Consider the following 16,699-nt stretch of genomic DNA (forward strand, 5'->3'; position numbering starts at 1 on the left):
TTAAACAGTCTCGGAATGTTTCTTCTTTCGTGCCCCTAGCGTGCTGGAACCTTTACTGCCAAAACCCCAGTGCTGCCGAGGGGACGTCCCCTGTCGGCTGTAAGTCAACAATCAGGCTTTGTTCATCGAGAAATCTGTCTTCCATCAAGATGCCGGATTCCCATTTGGCAGAGATGTATGTAACTCAAAGGTACCTTCGTACGGATACTCACAATACATACAATACAAAAGTCGGTTACAGGGCGGTATAGGCTGGGCAGGCCAAGACCACCTGTGCGAGCCTGCATGATCTCCTTCCCCGGCCTGGCCATCTCTAAACGTCTCCAAACAAGCCCAGAAGCAGACTCCTCGCTTGTTCGAACCTGTCAACCCGTCTCCTTTACGCTTGCATGTAACTTATCAAGCTTGGCATTACCCGTATTGCCCTTCCAACCCGGTCCCAAATCACCATTTCCTCGATACTCGATCTTCTCTCACGATCTCACTTTCCCACACACCAATTCCCGCTCTCTTCATAGCCGACCGCTAGTCAGTCATTTCCGCCAGCTCTAGGGGGAGAAAAACAAAACCTCCCATACACCAGCCTCCGGCATAGGAAAAGAGCCGCCGTTAATAAAGTAAGAGAACACACCACTCGCCTCAGACCGAGCGTCAAGTTAGCCACCGCCGAGAGGAACAGCCTGGCAAGAAAACTATTGCAGCTCTGGTCCCTTTTATCAGACATCAACGCCGTCTTCCGTCTCCCCTCGGCTGCACCCGACACCATCTCGGCTTCCAGAGGGCTACAACACCCGGACGAGTGCCGGAGGAACTTTTTGTCTCCCGAGAACGCTAGCTGCAGGACAGTAACGCTGGACGGAGCCGAAGCTGTGGCCTCGTCACATGCCAAGCTCCCGCTAATTCTCTGCGGCCGGCCATCGATTCACTAGGCCCATTCATTGCTCCTGTTAACGTCCCCTAACGTATCCGTATCTGGGCCGAGGGCAGAAGACGAAGGCAATTGGGCATTTGCGAAGAGGCGGGGAAATTTTCGACCCGTTTTCCAAACGGCGCAATCTCCCATTTCCCTTACCGCCGCTGCTGACTCGAGCTGCTTGCAACCCTTGTTGCCGCCCACCCAAGCCCCAAGCGAGCCCAGGCCGAACCCCTGCTGCCACGCCGAATTTTGGCTGGCTAGCTTTCTCGACATTTATAGCCACACAACCCCTCAACAACGCATCGGACCGCCTGACGCTCGTCCACACCCCACAAGAGAGGATCCTTTGCGACTATCGCTCTCCCAAGGGCCCAAGACCGGCTTCATAGCCTTTTGGACTGCAGTGCCCTGAGACAGCATGTCGTTGAAACAGGTATGGACACAACAGAGAAAATAAATAAAACACCCTACTGCCGTCAGGGATACAGTCGACTTACACACAAGCCCGTCATATAGGAAATCGAGACTTGGGTCGAGGCCCTCAAGTACTACGACAACAATGAGTTCGACGAAGCGCTCAAGTGGTTCGACAAGATTGCGGATACATCCAAGATCCTGTTCAACATGGGCGTCATCCATGCGACTCTTGGTCAACACGAGCAAGCGGTAAGCAGGCCTACAATTTCTGGTTGTCTATATCGCAGATGCGCTGACTTTGTTGGACAAGGTTGAGTACTACCAACGGGCTATCAAGTGCGACCAGTATCTCGCAGTAGCATATTTCCAAGAAGGAGTCTCTAACTTTCTCCTCGGCGACTTCGAAGAAGCCCTCGCGAATTTCAACGACACCCTTCTCTACCTCCGCGGCAACACGCTGATCGACTATACGCAGCTGGGTCTGCTGTTCAAACTCTACTCTTGCGAAGTTCTCTTCAACCGCGGTCTCTGCTACATTTATCTCGAGCAAATGGAGGCTGGCATGCAGGATCTGCAGTTCGCATCCAAGGAGAAAGTAGTCGAGGATCACAGCGTGATTGACGATGCAATTCAAGACAAGGCAAAAGTACCGTTCCCTGCCACCATCTCTTTTCTTGCCTCTCAATGACTAACACTCGGGCAGGGTTACACAGTCTTTTCCATTCCAGTGTCCGTTGTCTACAGGCCAAACGAGGCAAAGGTCCGGAACCTGCAGCAAAAAGATTACCTTGGAAAAGCCAGGCTAGTTGCTGCGTCAGACCGTAACAATGCCTTCACAGGCTTCGCGGGCGCCGAGTTGAAGAATGTATGTTGGGCATCCCTGACTTTTCGACATGCTCGGTGCTAACCCTCAATAAAGAACTCTCCGATCCAGCCCAAAGATGATCGACCAGCGGAAGCCCTCTCGTTCGCCGCCAGCAATCTCGTTAAGCCTGGCCTGCAAAGTAGGAGACAGCAATCCGAGCCGCCCACCAACCGCAATGTCTTCCCTCCGACACCGCCTCCCGAAAACGACAAGCCCTCCCAGATGAGCCGCGGCGCCTCGGTCCGAAATGGGCCCAAGCCAGTTCCGAGCAGGCTCAACCTCGAAAAGGTCAAGTCCAATGAGCGCTATGAAAAGACATCCCCCGAAGATGGACAGCGTCCCCGCCCAGCTCGCTCCGCGTCTGCCGCCCCGTCGCAAGTGTCGAGGGGCTATTCTCTGCGTGACGGCCCCAGCAGGAGGAGGATTGAGGAAGAAGATGCCTATCCGGATGAGCTATACGACATGTACCAGGGCGGCGGCGGGTCCCGGAGTAGCAGGTCACAAAGGAGCGGGGGTGGCCGAACACGGGAACGCTACATTGAGGAAGAGGAGGAAGAGGGCAGCGACTACGACGACGCCTCGTTCGATGAGGGCGAGTTTGAGATTGTTTCCAACCGCAGGCCGGGAGGAGCAGGCTCCCTTTCCAGCGGCTCCAAGCGGAGCTCGTCGAGGCGGGAAGTCCTCCGCACCGTCCGAGTCAAGGTGCATGCCGGCGACGTCCGCTACATCATGATTGGCCCCGCCATCGAGTTCCCCGACTTTGCGGACCGCATCAAGGACAAGTTTGGCATCCGGAAGCGGTTCAAGATCAAGATCAAGGACGACGATTCGCCCGAGGGCGAGATGATCACCATTGGCGACCAAGACGATTTGGACATGGTCATGATGACGGTCAAGCAGAACGCGAGGAAGCAGAGGTCCGAGACTGGGAAGATGGAGGTGAGTTTGGAGCTTCTCCCTTCTACCGGAACGATTATGGAGCATGAAGTACTGACGCGAACCGCTTCGTGTCCAGGTCTGGGTTCAAGAACTATAGACAACCTAACGGCAACACTCGCTGGCTGACATTGCTCTTACTGTTTTATACCCCTCCCCCCCCCCCGGTTGCTGACGTGTCAACGTCTCAATTTTTTGTTCTGGCTCTATGAAGTAATGAAATGTCGCTCGCAATATCACAACAATGATTCTTCAAACCCCCTTTTCCCCCTTTGAGGCCAGAGCCCACTTAACTACCTTACACCGGCCGGCTCGTCATGGAATTGACAACAACGAGAAGATCTTGCCCGGTTATTTTGGCATATTACATTGATTGCATAAGAAAGCTCGGAGAGGTGCATGGACTGCGGAGGAAAGCGACGTTCGCATACGCCATCATGACATGGTTGTTTCTTCTTGGATTCAACAGAACCACTCTGCAATCCAGTCCCGGATTGTGATTGTGGCTGTCCCTCTCTTGGAGAAGGCGCCGGTATATAATAGGGATTATCGCTTGGAAAACTCCGTTTTGCCGCTTTGAGTCTCGATTGTCTGTTGCATCTATATCCATCTTATTACCTACTCCTCATGAGGCATTTGTTATATCTACTTTCCTGATATGGTCTTTTTGGGTAGCATAACGGAGTTGGAAAGGTCCTGTTTATGAGTAAGGGTCTAGGGAGATACTGATGGAGTGAGGAAAACCTAGACAAAAATCATTGGCTGAGCGGTGCGCCTGAAATCCTGAGATATCTTGGAGATGGATCAGCATCTGTCCAGGTCGCTAGGTATGAAATGATTCAAGTGAATGAGGATTCTGATGTGTGAATCCCATGGGGACTGACCTAATTAGCGTTGATTTACTTCGTTGGACAGGTTAGAGTTCTAGATCCCCCCGTCCGGCTTGTGTACAGTACATATGTACATGGAAGATATAGTTGAATCGAACCTCCCGTGTAGTTTCCGGTCAGTCAGTCCACAGCTTCTATAGACTCGCAATCTTCTCGCCGACACTTTGCCAGCATGACAAACCTATGTGATGCAAAGGTCGCCTTTACCTGTTCATTTGCCCCCCTCTCTATCTCGGTCACATTCCTCTTCGAAAGCAGAACACACACGGAAAGACAAACACAGATGGCTATCAAGCAAAGGGGAAAGCAAGGCCTATCGTCAAGGGCAAGGCGTGACATCGAGATGCACATCAGCCCCATAAGAGGCTGACGATGATGAGGCCAGTTCGCTAAGGGTATGTTGGTAAAGCTAGGCAAGGCAAGGTAGATATGCAACCTTTTCGTTTTGGTCTGTCTCTTGTCATATACACACTCACACACACATGAACCAGTGTACGGGCGGACGGTAGGGGACAGGAGGTAAGGAGGATACAGATAGACCCTCCCTTGTCTGATCCCCCCTTTTCACCAACCTCCCCCAATCCTGACTGGGTCACCTCGTTTGACCGCGGCAGCACAGCACACAGCAAATCAAGAAAATAGGACCAGATTTAAACAAATTGAACACACTTAATGAGGCTTTAGCCCTCCATTCCAATCATGGCCCTCGCCGCTCCCTCCTCCTCTCTGGTGCCTGTTCTCCTCCACCCTTTTTGACCGATTGACGAGCCCGGCGCATCTCATATCATTCTACATATCCCCCATCTGCTTTATCATCCCTCCCCCTTCCCGCTTCCCCCGAAGCAATCGCACTTTTTGTTCCGACACCTCAGCCCTGACGGGCACGCATGCCCTTCGTTCCATCAGCGGGTGCAATGCGGTGCAATGTAGTAGTGTAGTACGATCTCAACTCATCGTTCACGGCCTGGCTGCTTGAACCGCGGGAGGGCGGAATGAGGTAAGGCGGGGTGAGACGAGGCCCCAGGACATGGACCGGTCGGGATAGGAGATAACGAGTAAACATAAGGTAGGAGGGAGGCACTGAGGAGCGAGGAGCAACAGAAGGATGGTGGGAGAAGCCCACAGTCCCCAAGATCAACCCAACACAACCGAAAAACCCAAAAACGAAGCCCGACAAGAAACAACTAACACGTCGGCGGCGGTAAGGAGGTCAGGGCAGCCAGGCAACCTCTCGCCCAACCACAAGCACATGAGTGACGGGAAAGCAAAAAGACTCGAATATAAAAAAGAAAACAGAAGATGACTAAAAGCATAGCTAGCAGGTAATAGTAAGGTGAAGGAAGGTAGCCTTTAGGTATCTCGAACCCGGTGGTACACGGTAGGTATGATAAGGTAGAGTGACCGAATTTTAACGCCGAACCCTTTCCCCATCCATTATCCCCTTTGAACCCGCCCGAGTGACCCCTTTCCTCGTTGTTATTGCCCGCCATGTGGTTCAGAGACCAATGGGAGGAGTGAAAGGAAAAAAAAAGAAAAAGAAGAGAACGCAGAGGATGAAAGTGTAAAACCGGAAGGGAAGAATCGCGATTCATGGTCTGGACCAAGGAACCAGGTCTGCACCAGAGAGAATATCTACACACTTTTGCACACTGCCAGATCGCCAGACGCCGAGAAGAAAAGAAAAGAAAAGCAAAGCAACGCACCAAACTACATATACAGTAGTGTAAAAAGATGGCCTCCGGGTAAGAATTAGGGAACGGGGTAAAACCGGCCCCCAGCGCTGGGCCGAATAGGACGTACAGTCTGTCTGTCCACCTTGGCCCCGACCATCGCGTTTAGTGGCTCTCGATCAATGCGTCTTTGTGTTCTCTTTTCAAGGAACAAAGGTCATCCTCGTTCAGAAATATAGGAAGAAAACAGAGGGGGACCAGGTGGCAGGACATGTGTCGGTGTGTTGGAGCCCCGTGCTAGCCAGCAACGACCTACGAGCCGACCATCATGCCCAGACGGTTCTCGTCCTCCATCATTTGCAGACCGTCCAAGCTACGCGGTTCCATCTGGGCGAGCCGGCTCTCGACGCCGCCCAGCCGGCCGTCTACCAAAGACGACATGCCTCCATTTGCCAGAGAGCCGTTGCCGAGGCTACTGCCGCCCATATTGGCGGTTGGCATGCTCGGGCCGCCCATGGAAGGCACACCGTTGCCGCCGAGCATCGAAGGCCGACCCGTCTCTAGCGCTTCGAGTCGCTTCTCAATGTTGTCCAACCGGGCCGCCATTGCACTCTCCAGCCGGCCAAAGCCTTGCGCCATTTCGTGGGCCATGCGGTCGACCTTGTTGGTCAAGCTCCGGAGGCTCTGCGCGACGGGCGTGTTCTCTTGCCCAGGAACGGCGGCGGGAATGCGCGGCTCGTGATTGTGCCGATGTTCTTGCACTTGGAAGCGCCATTGGTGGCCCAGGTTCACCTCGCACACGGCCTTGGCGCGCCACGGGCAATCGACCTTGCGCGTGCTGGGGTTGCGCTTCTTGGCGGTGCTGTTATACTTGACGCCGCCGCGATCGCACACAAGATCGTACCGCGTTGGTTTGCCCTCGCGATAGTTGCTGGCGCGCAGTTTGACGATGCCATAGCCCTGCTCTTTGGCGGTCCGCTGAACTGTCGACAGGAGTTCTTCAAAGGTGCGGTAGATGCCATTTTCCGGGGGTGCCAGACCGGTAGCGGTGGTGCCCAACGCGGGCGACTGCGGAGGCATCGAGGACGATGAGGGCGGCGCGGCCGGCGGCGCTGGGCTGGAGCCGGTGACGGACCACACCGGAATGTTGTAGCTGGGGGCGGCGGATGAAGAGTTCGCCACGGCGGGCGATGAGTCGCCGGCTGAGGGATTGGCACCGTACTGGTGCTGGAATATCAGATGGTCGGGTTTCTTGCCGGCCGGAGTCCGCTGCTGCTGCTGTTGGTGCTGCTGGTGCGGTTGCTGCTGATGATGCTGCTGAGCGTGTTGAGCGTGCTGGCCGTGCTGGCCGTGCTGGCCGTGTTGTTGACCGCCGTGCTGATGATGCTGATGGTGATGGTGATCGCCGGCGAGGGTGCTCAAGCTGCTGAGGCCGGACGTGTCGGGCTGCGTGGCGGAGGCAAGACCCGGCTGGGGATCAGGGTACTGCGTGTGCTGCGGGGCGTTGTAGCCGTTCATCAATCCGTCGGCCTCGGCGACCTGGTGCGATCTGTCGAGTTGCTGCGATGGGAAGGTGGGAGGATGTTGAGTGGGCACGGTGTCCACGGTCGCACGCACGGCCTGACCGTGGTTACTAGTACCAACAACGGTGGCGGGTCCCCAGCCCTGGGCCGCAGCAGCTTGTGCTACAGGCCCTGTCGCCGCAGCGTTCCCAGTTTCCGAAACGCGGGTGACTCGAGGGCGCTTGCGCGAGCGTGGCTGGACCTGCGAAGCTCCCGTAGTACCTGGAGCGTCCATGGTGATTGGCGATGTGGCACGGGAACAGCCAGTGGAAATACTGTGTTGTGCTGTGTGGTAATGGGGAAAGTTTTGTACGTTGTAGAGGCGGGGGGGAGGGAAAAAAGGGAATGGTGCCCTGGAGCCTTGTTCTGCCGAGAGCGCGTGCGCGATCGACCTATTGATGCAGATAATAAACTCTTGACACGGCTGCTTGGACAAACGGTCGATGCTTGGTCTTTTTTTCGCTTCAGGTCGCTGCACAGAAAGCGTAAAAAAAAAGTAACAAATGAAAAAATATTACAGAATCGTTGGCTGCCTGCTAGCAAGAACAGGTCTGGCTGTAACCTGCACTTGCTTTTTGGCACTATCCCTGGGTTGGTTGGTTTGATGATGGGAAGTCTGCAGGCGAGCGACGAGAGCGACCGATGAGCGTGCTTCTGATGTTTGCAGCCGTCACCCGATAACCTGGCACCTGCTGGCCCAAGCTCCAAGGTCACAGGTTAATCATTAGAGTGCTGACTGGTCTCAGCCACATTCTGGCTCATTTCACCCCAACCCCTGCCCCCCGGTGTCCGCCAGTCTGGGCCACTGTGACCAATCAGCCGTTTTCCCTGCAGCAAACACCCCGCCATTCTTTTCTTTGTTGGTTGCCGGCTCCATCACAGCATTTGAGGAAGCCCCACAGCCGCTTCGTTTTCATCTGAGTTGCTCTCTTCAAAACTGTTTCTCAATAGAGCACAATAGCAACATCTAATTTCGGGTGCTGGACCTCATTCCAGGCCCGGGGGACTCCCGAAATATGAGACATGGCCTCTAGCAAGCAGCAGCCACCAGCAGCAGCCAACGGCGACCTGCAAGAGGAGGAGCGGCTTGAAGATGCACTCTTTCAATTGAACCAGATGCATCTCCAGGTACGTAACTTACCATGACCATTCCACTCGTGACTGCCCTGGCGACTTATAGATTCTAACCTCAATGCAGCTGCGGCAGCTTCGCTCGCTGCTCCCACGCATGCTGGAGCCCCTGCAGGCCAAGCATGCCTCGCGTGAGTTCTTCCTCGAGTTTTAAATCCCGGCCCGTACCTAACAGCGAGCCAGCCCAGGCTGCCTTCGCGGCCTACATGCAGTCCGTTGAGAGCGCCAACAAGGAGATTGCTGGCTTCCGGGACGTCCTCTATAGCCCGGAGACCGAGGCCCTCTTTACTCGAGCACTGAAGAGCCAGAAAGAAAACCCAAAAGGCATCAAACAGTGGCGTGCACGCGACGACCCTGACTGGGCCAACGAGGATCGGCGGAAACGGGTGAGAAGTGCTTCTTGAGTTGATTTAGGGTTAGATTCGGCCTTCGGAATACCACGCGGCGTCTGGAGTCGAGGCATACGGATACAACACTTCATGTGGCGCAAGTGGTCTTCTTGAATGAATCTTAGTAATTGGCACTAGCCACATTTGCTTATATAAGCTTAAATACTGCCAGCTGCCTCGCTCCCTTCGGCAGTGCCAAACCTTGAGTTTCAAGTGGGGCTTTGCAAGTCAGGCCCGCGCCCACAGAAATTTCCAAACTGTATCTCAAAATTCACCCACCCTGCACAGCGTGATCGAGCCGACGGAAACCATCACGACAACGACAACACCGCTGCAATGGCACCCTCAAGAGTAACCTACCGTCGCCGCAACCCGTGAGTTCGTCCTTTTTCTGCAGCCGGCTACGGGAATTGGCGGTTAAGGGATATGGAGTCGGAAAATGGACTAACTCTGGTTCATTGCAGCTACAACACCACGTCAAACTTGACCCGGGTTGTCAAGACTCCCGGTGGTCAAACGCGGCTCCTCCACATCAAGAAGCGCGGTACTGCGCCCAAGTGCGGTGACTGCGGAGTCAAGCTCCCTGGTGTAAGTCTTCCGGACTCAAGACTCGTGTGGAAAGGAAAGGAGAGATTTCGGGCGATCGAGGCGAGCGATCCAACGGCCAAGTCGATAAAGACCGTCATCTGGAGCTGGATTTGGTTCCATTGTTCGACTTTACGACTGCCCGACGACTTGACTCTCTCGGATACCTGCGCGGAGGGAACGACGGGATGATTTGGATTGTGGCGACTACAATATAATGGCTGAGCTATGGCGTGCTGACATGTCTCCCCTGTGCAGATTCCCGCTCTCCGTCCCCGCGAGTATGCCCAGATCTCCAAGCCCAAGAAGACGGTTCAGCGTGCGTATGGCGGTTCAAGATGCGGCAACTGCGTGCGGGACCGCATCGTCCGGGCCTTCCTCATTGAGGAGCAGAAGATTGTCAAGAAGGTGCTGAAGGAGCAGAGCCAGGCGGAAAAGAAGAAATAAATGCGCTTGGTTTGGGTTCGGGCGGACGGGTGCTAGGGTGACGGTCTCATTGCTTCGGTGTTCATTTGGGAAACGGGCTCGCATGCCATACACACAGCCGGGGTTGGCTGTCTCTGTTCTTAGGGCTGCTTTCTACTCCGGAATGAGGTTCTCAATGGAAATGGACTTCAGGCTGCTCCGTGGGACCGGGGCATGGAGCATTGTAAAGTGGAAAGTCGGTGACAGGCTTCAAGCGCCAAAAATACCGGTTGGGGATGGCCAACGAAGAACCGAAGGGTAGTCAGGGGTCGTGAGATAACATCTCTCCAAATTGTGGGCGCTCTGTGGTGGTTGCCTAATTAAGAGCTCCGAAGGTGTGTATCAGCCGAGCTTCTGCTTCCTATCAAGCCTATACACAGTAAACCCAGATACGGAATCCCTTCAAGGAATTGGCTTGAGGCAACTTAAAGCGGTGTGGCATTCGAAAAGAGTGCCAGTATTCATCAATTCTCTAAAACGAGGCTCGGTAGATGTCCAGTACTAGATGTTCCCATAGCAAGACAGACCCCTGCAATGACGTCGAGCTCCGCCAAAATTTCAATTGGCAGTCCACCAGCAGCTCGTCACAACCTTTCCCGTCCACAGTCAAAGCTAGCTCAACACAACATGCAAACGTAGGCTACAACACACGTATACGATACCAACTTCTGCCGCCGCCGCAAATGGCGACTCCATCATCCTCAGCAGCAGCAGCCGCCGCCAGGCGACTCTGCGCAAGAACAACAACAGCGGTCCCTCGCACAATGAGCATCCCGGCAACAGCCCAAGCTCAAGCCGCCAGCCGAAGCTACCGCTACCACCACCACCTTTGCTCCTCGCAACTCGCACCCAGTGTCATGACGACCACTCCTCCTCACCACCAGAACACAAGGACGTTCCACACGACCCCACCAGACCCTCGCCGCCCGCGCCAACCACTCGCACACAACGCGGAGCCCGTCCCGGAGCAGCCCCCGCCGACCGATTTCGGGCGCATGGACGTGCTCTCGGACGTGGCCGTCCCCGCCACGGCGGTCGACAAGTGTCTTCCCGACGGGTTCGTGCTGCACGGGCAGCAGGGCGGCGGCAGGAACGGCGAGGACGATGAGGGGGTAAGGGTCACCATTGCCGGAGGGGACGGGGCGCTGCTTGTTGCCGGGGAGGCGTTTCGTTGGCGGCCTTGGTTGGTTAATAATAGTAGTCATAATGAGACTGGAAATGGTGGTGGTGATGCTGGGACAACAACAAGGACGGGGAAGACGGGGAGGAGGCAGCTGGTGAACTCGCGCGGGCAGGTGGAGATTAATCCCCAGGCGTTTGGGGTGTTGAGTCTTGTTTGGCCGCGGCCCGGTTGGTCCCCCCCCCCCCCCCCCCCCCCCCCCCCTCGAACCTCTTCTTATTTTCCCTTCCCCCCTCCCCCTCTTTCTGGGGGGTCGACGGGTCCTCTATCTGAATCTGACAAAGAAGGCTGACATTGATGGCGGGGAAAAGATCTGTTGATTCTCGGGCTGGGCGCGGAGATACGGCCGCTTAGTCCTGCCACGAGGCGGGCGATTAGCGACCTAGGGATACGGGTCGAGGTGCTGGACACGAGGAACGCGGCGTCGCAGTACAATATGCTAGCAACGGAACGGGGGGTGGAGGACGTGGCTGCTGCGTTGATACCCATGGGGTGGAACGATGGGGAGTGAGGTCCCGTTTGCGGGCTTACGAGACAGCTGAAGAGCATGATACGAATCATGAGATTGGAGTGGAGATATACTTATAATGTACTTGTAAAAGGAGGCAGTGGGAGCGGTATCTACGGACGGGCTGTAGACCGTTCGATCTCAAACGGGAGATCGGGCTCTGTTAGAAAGTCATATTGGGGGCTTCTCACAGCATACTACCCTGCGAAGCCGGTGCAAAGCTGGGCCAGTTCCGAGGCATTTACTGGTCGACGTAGTGGTAGGAAATGCCTATACTGACAACTGCCTCACCGCCCATTAGGCGAAAGAGGCTACCTCATCTCTATTCTTCCTTGATATACATCTAGTTTAGATTCCTTTGGAAGCGCTGTCACCGCGACCGAGGTCGGCAGAAAACAGCTTTTACCATCCACATTACTCGCCGTTCTCAAACGACTCGACTGCAAGCTGAGACCTCCCAGGGTATCTTCATGTCTATCCTATGTCCATGCAAGGCAAAGTTTACTGAACGGGGACGCTGGGGAATTCAGCAGCATTGGCCTTGACCCATGCCTGCATGTCGGCTTTGGTGACAGCTCTCGCACCACTAAGGCCGTACTGAGTGGGGATGCCCTCGACACGGTGGAACGAGTTGATGTTCTTGTGCAGCACAATCTGGTAGCAGGTGGCGGTACCCTGGCGAGAGGCAATGGTGGAGTAGGCAAGGAAAAACTCCCAGATCTGTATCACTATGTCAGCACGTTGAGAGCAGGATACGACAAGCCTGGGGAACGTACGCGGAACCACCTCTTGCCGTACTTGGCCTCAACCTTGTCACGGTTGGCCATCCAGTTCCTGTACCATCTCCAGATGGTGGCCGAGTAGTGCACGCCAATCGTGTCGATGGACTTGACCTCGAATCCCGCGGCCTCAATCTTGTCGATAAACCAGCCGAGGGGGGTTGAAGCGTCAGCTCCCGGGAAGACATATTTGTTCATGAAGAGACCCCAGATCAAGTCCTCGTACTGCCAGCTCTTGCGCAGACCAGCGATCTGGAGGAAGAAAACGCCGTCGTCATCCATCATGTCACAGACCTGCTTCATGAAGGCTTGGAAGTGCCGGACGCCGACGTGCTCGGCCATCTCAAGGCAGGTAATCTTGTTGTAGCCGCCCTCGGGCACTGGAATGTCACGGTAGTCCATGCACAGAATCTTGCTCTGCTCCTCGGGAATGCCGGCCTTGCGCAGCGCCGAGTTACCCCAGGCAGTCTGGTTCCGGCCGAGCGTAATACCGGTGGCCTTGGCGCCGTAGTTGACACTGGCAAAGCGGGCGAGGGTGCCCCAGCCGCATCCGATATCGAGCAAACGCTCACCCTCCTTCAGAGCAATCTTCTCGCAGACAATGGCGAGCTTGTTGTCCTGAATCTCCTCCAGGGTCTCCTCCCTGTTGATGTCACTGATGACACCCGAGGTGTAGATCATGCGTGGGCCGAGGAACCAGGCGTAGAAATCGTCGCCTCGGTCGTAGTGGTCGCGAACCTGCTCCTCGTCTAGTGCCATAGGGTTAGATACATTGCAGAATTTGGTTCGCAGCATGCAACGGCCCGCTTACCTTGCGACCGGGTGTGCATGATGGCCTCCGGAATAAAGCCGGTCAAAAAGTACTTGATCAGGCCATACGTGAAGCGGAAGCTAGCCCAGTCGTGGCGATACTCCAGCACCTCGAGCGCATCGCCATTGAACTCGACATCACCGTCAAAGTACATCTCGTAGAACGTTTCCATGGGAATCTTGTTCCGGCCATGGTACTTTGCCTGGTCGGCAGGATTCTTGAAGGTGAGATAGTGCTCAACAGGGCGGCCGGGGAATCTGGCCTTCTCGTTCTTGCGAGGCGAGATGGTGGAGAAGATGATCCAGAAGGCGGCAAGCAAGGGGAGGGTGGTGAAGATGGCAAAGAAGAAGGCCAGCTTCAGTCCGCCGCCGACCTTCCATGACAGCCAGAGGGGCACGCCGCCGAGGATGGAGAAAAGCAAGAGGTTGGAGAAGCTGTCGGTACCAGCACCGTCGGCAGGCAGAGGAGCATTTTTGATGGTGGGGTACTGAAAGCGAGCGTCAGTTAGGGATCAATTGGCTTCGAAGACACGCAGTGGCAGCTCACCGAAGTTGTGCGGACACCGCAATCTTCAAACTTCTCAAAAGTCGGCGTGGGAGCCTTGGGAGTCTCGATAAACTCAAATTCGGACTCGCTGCCGTTGGCACTCTGTGGCTTCGACATTGTTTCTGACAATGGGCAACCTAGCTGCTACAGCCCGACCGCGGACTGTTGAGCAGGAGGATGACGGGTACAAGCAGAGAAAGGGAGCTGGAGAAAGGGAGAGGAGAATGGAGGTTTTGTGGGAGCTGCCGACCGCACTTTTCACTGCAGCAAGAAAGGAGCATCCATTGTTGCCAAGCACTAACTTTACGGTGTGGACGTGTGGCTGGCTAGTGGGGTTTTGCGGGAGCTTGGCATTGATCAAGGCTTTGTTGCAGGCATGGATCTGAGTCCTGACATGCCGCACTGTCGCATCACTGATCATAGCTCCTTCTGCCCCCTTTCCCGTAAATTTGGTGTTCCAGAGCAATCGTCATCTCAATCCACCATTATCTCAGCCTAGCCCAGGGGTACCTTTTTATGCCCGGCATGACATTCTGCTGCATGGTGTATGCAGTAGGCGATCGTTCTGTTGATTCATGACAGGATCCTCATTCCGCGAGCACTTCGCTCGGATCATCTACGACTAGTTGTACGACCTCCTCCCGCATCTATAACAGGATCCCGTCCTCTCAGCAACCAGCCAAATAGAGCCTTCCCTCCCACGGTCTTAACTTCTTCACTCTCCCGCCAGCTCCCTCATCAACACCATCATCATAGCTCCCAACCGCAAACACCAGCCCGTCATAATTGGGCAGCTCAACCTCCTGCTCCTCCCCAGAAAAGTTCAACACCGCGGCCGCCCTCATCTCCCCATCCTTTCCACCTTTCTTCCCAAACACAAACGTCTTCTCATCCTCCATTCCAAACGCCTCAAACTCGCCATGCACCAGCACCGCGGCATGTTCCTTCCTAAACCTGATCATCCTCCTCCAGAACCCAAGCACCGACTTGTCCCCTACCCTCAGCTGCCTAGCAACGTTAATCTCCCTGAACAGGTCATGCACCCGCATCCAGGGGCCCTTTTCACTGTCGGTAAACCCAGCATAAGCCTTATCCCCATCCCACTGCATGGGCAGGCGGGCGTTGTCGCGCCCCAGGATCTGCAGGCTGCGCATGACATAGTCGAGCTCGGCCGGGTCGTTGTTGGTCGCGGCCGCCATGGCATGATAAAAATTGACCGACTCGATGTCCCGATAGCTCTCGATGGGCCAGTCGCGCGGCACGTTGACCATGCCGATCTCCTGGCCTTGGTACAGGAACAGCGTGCCCGTTAAAGAGCAGAGGAGTAGGGCGAGCAGCTTGGCTGAGTGCTCTCGGTGCTCAGGTGCGTCCGAGGCGTACCGGCTTACCGAGCGGCCTTGGTCTGTTTGCAAGGGGTTTTTTTTGGTGGTGAGCATAGGGTATTGTTGTTGAGGGTAGGTAGGTAGGCTGTCTAGAAGGCAAGGTAATGTAGGGGGAGAGCTGCCTCTTACCGTGATTCTCGCAAAACACCGTCGTCCAACCGTCGGTGCCTTCAATGAACTGCTGCCACTTGGCCACGATGCCCTTGAACAGCGGGAGCTTCCATTCCTGGAAATGGTACTTGTGCTCGCGGCCCTGGCCGATGTCGACTATGTCAAACTGGAAGACCATGCTCAGCTGCTTGTCGCTCGCGCCCACGTACTGCAGCACCTTCTTGGGGTCCGGCGTGTGTGGCAGCTCGCCGATGGTGACGGTGTCGTAGGCGTTGAGCACCTTCTCGTTCATCTCCCTGAGGAACTCGTGGATCCTGGGTCCGTTGGCGTAGTACACCCACGCGGGCTGTTCGTAGAAATTTGCGTCGACGATGGGGGCGTCCTTGAATTCGACCCCCTTGGAGTACCTGGGGAATGAGGGGTTGAGTCAGGTAAGCAAGTATTGTAGGGGCAGAATCCGTCTTTGAAAGAATGCGAAGTCCACTTACATGTTTACGCAATCGACACGGAAGCCATCAACGCCCTTTTCGAGCCAGAAGCGCATGGCGCTGTCGTATATGGCTTTCCGGGTCTCCTCATTTTCCCAGTTGAGGTCTGGCTGCTCCTTGGCAAATAGATGGAGGTAGTACTCGCCCGTGCGCTCATCATACTCCCTGCTCCGTAGAGTAATGTCAGTGATGCCGGGTTATTTTCCATCTCGACAGCGAGGTGAGACAGAGTATACCAGGCCGGTCCAGAGAAGTAACTCCTCCAATTCGTTGGTGGCAGCCTCGTGCCGTCTTCAGCATATCGAGGAGGCTTCCAGATGTACCTAGTATTCCATGTCAGACCACAGTTACTTCTACTGAGACAGCAGGCAAAAATAGATGGATAAACCAACCAGTCGCGCTTCGGGTTATCCTTTGAAGACCTTGACTCTTTGAACCAAGCGTGCTGGTCCGAAGTGTGGTTGATGACGAGGTCCAAGATTATTTTCATGCCCCTTTTTGACTGTTAGCAAAGATTGCACTACAACCCAAGGCGGCCGAAGGGGTGTGGCACCTGTCGTGGCAAGCTTTTATAAGCTCCTCCATGTCCTTGATGGTGCCATACGGAGGATAGACCTTCTCGTAGTCGGAGATGTCATATCCCATATCCACCTTCAGGATGTCAGTGTCAGCCTTGACCTTTCCTGGCGACCCACGATCTGGAGTTGCTGCCCCTGTGCATCTCGTGAGGTGGATAGTTAAGGGATTCCCGCTACTTGGTAGGACATTCCGGACGAACAGCATTCCATTTTGCTTCACTCTCTACAGGATGGACTGACCTGTGGACTGTCAAACCTGCATTAACGTGGTTGGTTAGCTGGGATGCTAAGGGTACTATCCAGTAGGGGAAGAGGTATACATGGGCGAAATCCATATGGCGTCAACCCCGAGATCCTTTAGGTAGTCTATTTTGCTAAGGATGCCGGGTATGTCTCCTAGGCCATCTCCGTTGGAGTCCTTGAACGAGGCGGGGTAGATCTGATAGCAGACGGCGTCCTTCCACCAAGGCCGTCCTGATGTGCTAGGCAT

General features: G+C 55.1%; 8 protein-coding genes across 8 annotated transcripts; 4 read left to right on the forward strand and 4 right to left on the reverse strand.

Annotated features, from left to right (window-relative positions):
* Window positions 1–1,334: 1,334 nt before the first annotated feature.
* N656DRAFT_787554 (uncharacterized protein) lies at window positions 1,335–3,234 on the forward strand (the record flags this gene model as incomplete). Its single annotated transcript, XM_064816614.1, has 6 exons — window positions 1,335–1,349; window positions 1,433–1,582; window positions 1,644–1,979; window positions 2,037–2,198; window positions 2,253–3,137; window positions 3,214–3,234. 6 exons carry the CDS (start codon window positions 1,335–1,337, stop codon window positions 3,232–3,234), a joined length of 1,569 nt encoding a protein of 522 aa, XP_064672547.1.
* Window positions 3,235–3,944: 710 nt separating this feature from the next.
* On the reverse strand, window positions 3,945–4,417 carry N656DRAFT_475581 (uncharacterized protein). Its single transcript, XM_064809776.1, has one exon. The coding sequence runs from the start codon at window positions 4,382–4,384 to the stop codon at window positions 4,145–4,147; it is 240 nt and encodes a 79-aa protein (XP_064672548.1). The 5' UTR covers window positions 4,385–4,417; the 3' UTR covers window positions 3,945–4,144.
* A 1,589-nt stretch (window positions 4,418–6,006) lies between these two features.
* N656DRAFT_766269 (uncharacterized protein) lies at window positions 6,007–7,491 on the reverse strand (the record flags this gene model as incomplete). The annotated part of the gene is made up of 1 exon (XM_064813468.1): window positions 6,007–7,491. The coding sequence occupies one exon, from the start codon at window positions 7,489–7,491 to the stop codon at window positions 6,007–6,009; it is 1,485 nt and encodes a 494-aa protein (XP_064672549.1).
* A 747-nt stretch (window positions 7,492–8,238) lies between these two features.
* N656DRAFT_776025 (uncharacterized protein) lies at window positions 8,239–9,150 on the forward strand. The gene is made up of 3 exons (XM_064814557.1): window positions 8,239–8,384; window positions 8,455–8,518; window positions 8,571–9,150. Exons 1-3 carry the CDS (start codon window positions 8,280–8,282, stop codon window positions 8,789–8,791), a joined length of 390 nt encoding a protein of 129 aa, XP_064672550.1. The 5' UTR covers window positions 8,239–8,279; the 3' UTR covers window positions 8,792–9,150.
* Window positions 9,113–9,808, forward strand: N656DRAFT_703884 (ribosomal protein L34e; the record flags this gene model as incomplete). Its single annotated transcript, XM_064811129.1, has 3 exons — window positions 9,113–9,150; window positions 9,241–9,364; window positions 9,620–9,808. The coding sequence occupies 3 exons, from the start codon at window positions 9,113–9,115 to the stop codon at window positions 9,806–9,808; spliced, it is 351 nt and encodes a 116-aa protein (XP_064672551.1).
* Window positions 9,809–10,683: 875 nt separating this feature from the next.
* N656DRAFT_787557 (uncharacterized protein) lies at window positions 10,684–11,517 on the forward strand (the record flags this gene model as incomplete). The annotated part of the gene is made up of 2 exons (XM_064816615.1): window positions 10,684–11,176; window positions 11,318–11,517. The coding sequence occupies 2 exons, from the start codon at window positions 10,684–10,686 to the stop codon at window positions 11,515–11,517; spliced, it is 693 nt and encodes a 230-aa protein (XP_064672552.1).
* Window positions 11,518–11,741: 224 nt separating this feature from the next.
* Window positions 11,742–13,967, reverse strand: N656DRAFT_827100 (S-adenosyl-L-methionine-dependent methyltransferase). The gene is made up of 4 exons (XM_064818498.1): window positions 13,651–13,967; window positions 13,105–13,591; window positions 12,291–13,042; window positions 11,742–12,234 (listed from the first exon to the last, which is right to left on the reverse strand). Exons 1-4 carry the CDS (start codon window positions 13,765–13,767, stop codon window positions 12,016–12,018), a joined length of 1,575 nt encoding a protein of 524 aa, XP_064672553.1. The 5' UTR covers window positions 13,768–13,967; the 3' UTR covers window positions 11,742–12,015.
* Window positions 13,968–14,318: 351 nt separating this feature from the next.
* N656DRAFT_766272 (glycoside hydrolase family 13 protein) lies at window positions 14,319–16,699 on the reverse strand (the record flags this gene model as incomplete). The annotated part of the gene is made up of 8 exons (XM_064813469.1): window positions 14,319–15,121; window positions 15,162–15,550; window positions 15,632–15,796; window positions 15,868–15,954; window positions 16,024–16,125; window positions 16,185–16,282; window positions 16,450–16,465; window positions 16,530–16,699. 8 exons carry the CDS (start codon window positions 16,697–16,699, stop codon window positions 14,319–14,321), a joined length of 1,830 nt encoding a protein of 609 aa, XP_064672554.1.

This window comes from Canariomyces notabilis (assembly GCF_033297395.1).
Source record: "Canariomyces notabilis strain CBS 508.74 unplaced genomic scaffold N656scaffold_4, whole genome shotgun sequence".
NCBI lineage: Eukaryota > Fungi > Ascomycota > Sordariomycetes > Sordariales > Chaetomiaceae > Canariomyces > Canariomyces notabilis.

Bases quoted from the DNA above. Each gene is read 5' to 3' on its own strand.
- N656DRAFT_475581 (XM_064809776.1), bottom strand. From the start codon at position 4,384: ATGGGGCTGATGTGCATCTCGATGTCACGCCTTGCCCTTGACGATAGG.
- N656DRAFT_827100 (XM_064818498.1), bottom strand. From the start codon at position 13,767: ATGTCGAAGCCACAGAGTGCCAACGGCAGCGAGTCCGAATTTGAGTTT. The intron at 13,043-13,104 runs GTAAGCGGGCCG...CTATGGCACTAG, and splicing joins CATGCACACCCGGTCGCAAG to ACGAGGAGCAGGTTCGCGAC. The intron at 12,235-12,290 runs GTACGTTCCCCA...ATAGTGATACAG, and splicing joins ACGGCAAGAGGTGGTTCCGC to ATCTGGGAGTTTTTCCTTGC.
- N656DRAFT_776025 (XM_064814557.1), top strand. From the start codon at position 8,280: ATGGCCTCTAGCAAGCAGCAGCCACCAGCAGCAGCCAACGGCGACCTG. The intron at 8,385-8,454 runs GTACGTAACTTA...ACCTCAATGCAG, and splicing joins TGAACCAGATGCATCTCCAG to CTGCGGCAGCTTCGCTCGCT. The intron at 8,519-8,570 runs GTGAGTTCTTCC...ACAGCGAGCCAG, and splicing joins GCAGGCCAAGCATGCCTCGC to CCCAGGCTGCCTTCGCGGCC.